Raw genomic sequence first — 3,335 nt, forward strand, 5'->3', positions numbered from 1 at the left:
GTGTCCGTCGGCTTGCCTTCGGATTCTTCTCCAGTCTCACCGTCTGCGTCGCTACCGTTATGACTGCGGGGGGATGTTGAGTATAATGTTTATTAGGAAAGACGAGATAGACTAGGATTTGTTCTGGCTTGTCTTGTACTTCAAGTAGATCATTGTACTCATATATATATGCCCACGAGGCTCAAGCAATATAACGAACAATTCCACCAAATCTCTCTCTTCCTTCTAACAGTTTTGTCCAACAATCTTCAAAACACTCTAGGGGGACAAAAGTCTGTTTCGAGAGTACAATTAGGATGTTATTTTATCAATAAAGACCCGTTTTAAGTCAAATTCGTGCGTAGCAATTCTAAACAAAGGTCCAAGTTGATGGTAAAATTTATGTGTTTTTTCTCTAAAAGTGAGATTACCCGTCACTTAGTTTCATTCCTTTAAACCCAACAAATAGTGCTACCCAAATAGATATTCCTATCCCTATGTTTCCTATACTTTTTCTGTGAACCAACCAAACAACTCCCAAAACACAACCTTTTTCGGAATAGGGGGTAAATTCTCAGTGTGTATGGTAAGGAATTAAAAAACTTGTAAACAACACTCGGCACATGCATGGTCTCAATTTATCATTTCGCAAGTGACCAAGCAATGACTTATCATATGCATTGTGGCTAAACTTGCCAGTGTTGCCGAGTCTCCTTTGAGATGATCACGCATGATGTTAGCCTGCTTGTACGCAATTGTTTGCCTGCCGCCATGATGTGGTTGGCGAGACAGGCAACGAAGCAATGATACAGCTGCAACGCTGCGTGCCTTACAATTTACAAGCCGCAGAAAACATATGCACTTGAGGCTTGCATCCAAGAGCACGAGCGCAGGAAGAATGATGCGTCCGTCCAGCGATCGACCGGCCGGCCTGTCTGATGCATTGCAGCAGCGGCACTAGCACCCGGACGCACCCGCACTTGCGTTGTTGCGCCACGGTTGGGGGTCATGTGACGGCCTCCCATCGGGAAACGTACCCAAGATTCTATTCTGTTCTTACCAGGTGCTAGCCTAAGATCTACTAGCCGACTGATGATTGCGCTTAGCCAAGTCCCGGGCTCCATCATCGAGCAAGCAAGCCTGAACCTTCCCAAAGCAGCGACGGGAAACATAGAAAAGAAGGGATGGTGCAAAGTGCAAAGCACCAGACAAGCAGACAATGATTTGTTCCCGGGGCCTTTTCGGGTTTCCTTGATCATGCAAACACCATCAGCCGAGTTAGTATTTAAACAACACAACTACACAAGCAGTAGTAGTAATATATATATTGATCCGCCTTTGTAAGCAAGGATACAATGAACAACACGATGTACATACATGGAGTGGTAGTGGTAGTGGTAGGAGTATTATTTTTCCGCTACACTTTTGCTTTCCGACAGCACTAGCTACAACAATCCAAGTTCGGCATTGGACCCTTTTCTTGTCTTTTCCTTCACTTGGGCGAGTACCACAAGTTACTACTGCTTACACGGTATCTACTCTGAAAGCCTGGAACTGGTAGTGGATTAGACTGGATTAAGTAATTATAATCGACGGGTGACACTGACATGACACGGCGGACGAGTGTGTGTCTGTCAGCTGGACCTGGCGCCGACGAAGGCCCGGATGTGCGCGAGCATCTCCTGCGTGCGCGGCTGGGACAGGTGGCAGTTGTGGAGCACCTGGAAGGCGTGCCCCACGCCGCCGTACGTCGCCTGCTCCACGCTCTTGCCGGCCTTGCGCAGCGCCCTGCACAGCTCCAGGTTCCGGTCGCGCAGGATGTCCGCCTCGGAGATGCACACCAGCACGGGCGGCAGCGCCAGCGTCTCCAGCCGGGGCGCGCCGCGGGCCAAGGGGTTGCACCAGGGGTGGTCGCGGCTGGCCCCGGCCGGGAGCGCCATGCGCCAGTAGCTGTCGGAGGTGGAGAGGTTCAGCGCCGACCCTGGCGGCTGCGGCATGCTCTTCTCCGACGCCGTGCGGGCCTCCCCGCCGAAGAAGGGCTGGATCAGTACGGCCCCCTTGACCGAGAGCGGGGCCAGAGCGCCCAGCTGGCCCTGCCCGACCCGCGCCGCGACGTGGAACGCGATGGCGGCGCCCGCGCTGTCGCCCATGAGGAACACGCGGTCGAACCTGCACCGGCTGCGCCACCACGAGACCTCGTCGGAGGCGGTGTTTCTGCTCGCCTGCTGCCGCAGCCACCGCAGCGCCGTGAGCCCGTCGTCGAACGCGGCGGGCAGGCGGTTCTCCGGCGCGAGGCGGTAGTCGACGGACATCACGGCGCAGCCCGCCCGCGCGGGGAGCTGGGCGACGAACTCGTGGTAGCAGCTCCACGCGGCGGAGCCGACGCTGAACCCGCCGCCGTGGAAGTACACCACCACGGGAACCTTCCCCGCCGCGGAGGCCGGCGCGTACAGGCGCGCCCACACCCCCGTGGCGCGGTCGACCGCCACGTCGCGCGCGAGGACGCCGCTCGCGGCTGCCGTCGAGCCCCACGTGCAGGGCACGTCGGGGATCGCCGGGAGGCGCTCCACGTGCCCGTCCTTGTACACGCGGATGAGCCCATGTATCTCCTCCACGACGGCGCCGTGGCCCCCGCCGTTCTTGCCGACCTGCTGCTGGAAGCTGACCCGCGGCTCGCCGACGTGCAGTGCCCCCATCCTCCTCCTTATCATGCAAAAGCCCTCGCGCGCGCGTCGGCCTAGCTCGATCGCGAGCGGCGCAGCCGGCAGGCAGGTGCGAGACAACGAGAGTGCTAGGACTTGTGTTGTCTGTGCGCTGTGTGGTGTCCCGGGAGCCGGCGGCGGACACAATTATGCAGCGTTGTCCGGGGAGCTTGGCCGGTGGCCGGGTTTTATAGCCGGGAGGGGGCGGTGGGACAGGTGTCGGGCTGGCTTTGGCTGCCGAGCGATCGAGTGGACTCGCCAAGTGGGGTGGTGGTGGGTATACGGTGATTCGCGCACACGGCGAAGTGTGTGAAATGATCCATTCGTGAGCGACCCCTGCAAAAGTCCACCGTGTAGGAACACTTGGGACGCTTCGGTCTTTTGTACGCCGTCTATCAGCTAGTCGTGTTCCAGCCTCTACACTCGGAAATCCAACTCGATGCCCAGACTCATGTGTTGCCGGTCAAAAACAAAATCAAAATAAATACTAAAAAAATTCAAAAAAATCCTCCTTTTTAGGTAGATAATTTAATGTGTGAGGTCTGTTTTAAATTTCAACTCATTTGAACATTTTAGCAGTTCTCGGCAAAAAAAAAAAAAGGGGTCCGTAAAAAAGTTTACTGTTCACACACTGTTTCAATCCGATTTGTCTTT

General features: G+C 55.4%; 1 protein-coding gene across 1 annotated transcript; it reads right to left on the bottom strand.

Moving 5' to 3' along the window:
- Nucleotides 1-1,278: 1,278 nt before the first annotated feature.
- On the bottom strand, nt 1,279-2,825 carry LOC119290941 (probable carboxylesterase 17). Its single transcript, XM_037569621.1, has one exon. It carries the CDS (start codon nt 2,688-2,690, stop codon nt 1,614-1,616), a length of 1,077 nt encoding a protein of 358 aa, XP_037425518.1. The 5' UTR covers nt 2,691-2,825; the 3' UTR covers nt 1,279-1,613.
- Between the last annotated feature and the right edge of the window lie 510 nt (nt 2,826-3,335).

This window comes from Triticum dicoccoides, chromosome 4B (genome assembly GCF_002162155.2).
Source record: "Triticum dicoccoides isolate Atlit2015 ecotype Zavitan chromosome 4B, WEW_v2.0, whole genome shotgun sequence".
NCBI classification, from domain to species: Eukaryota; Viridiplantae; Streptophyta; class Magnoliopsida; order Poales; family Poaceae; genus Triticum; species Triticum dicoccoides.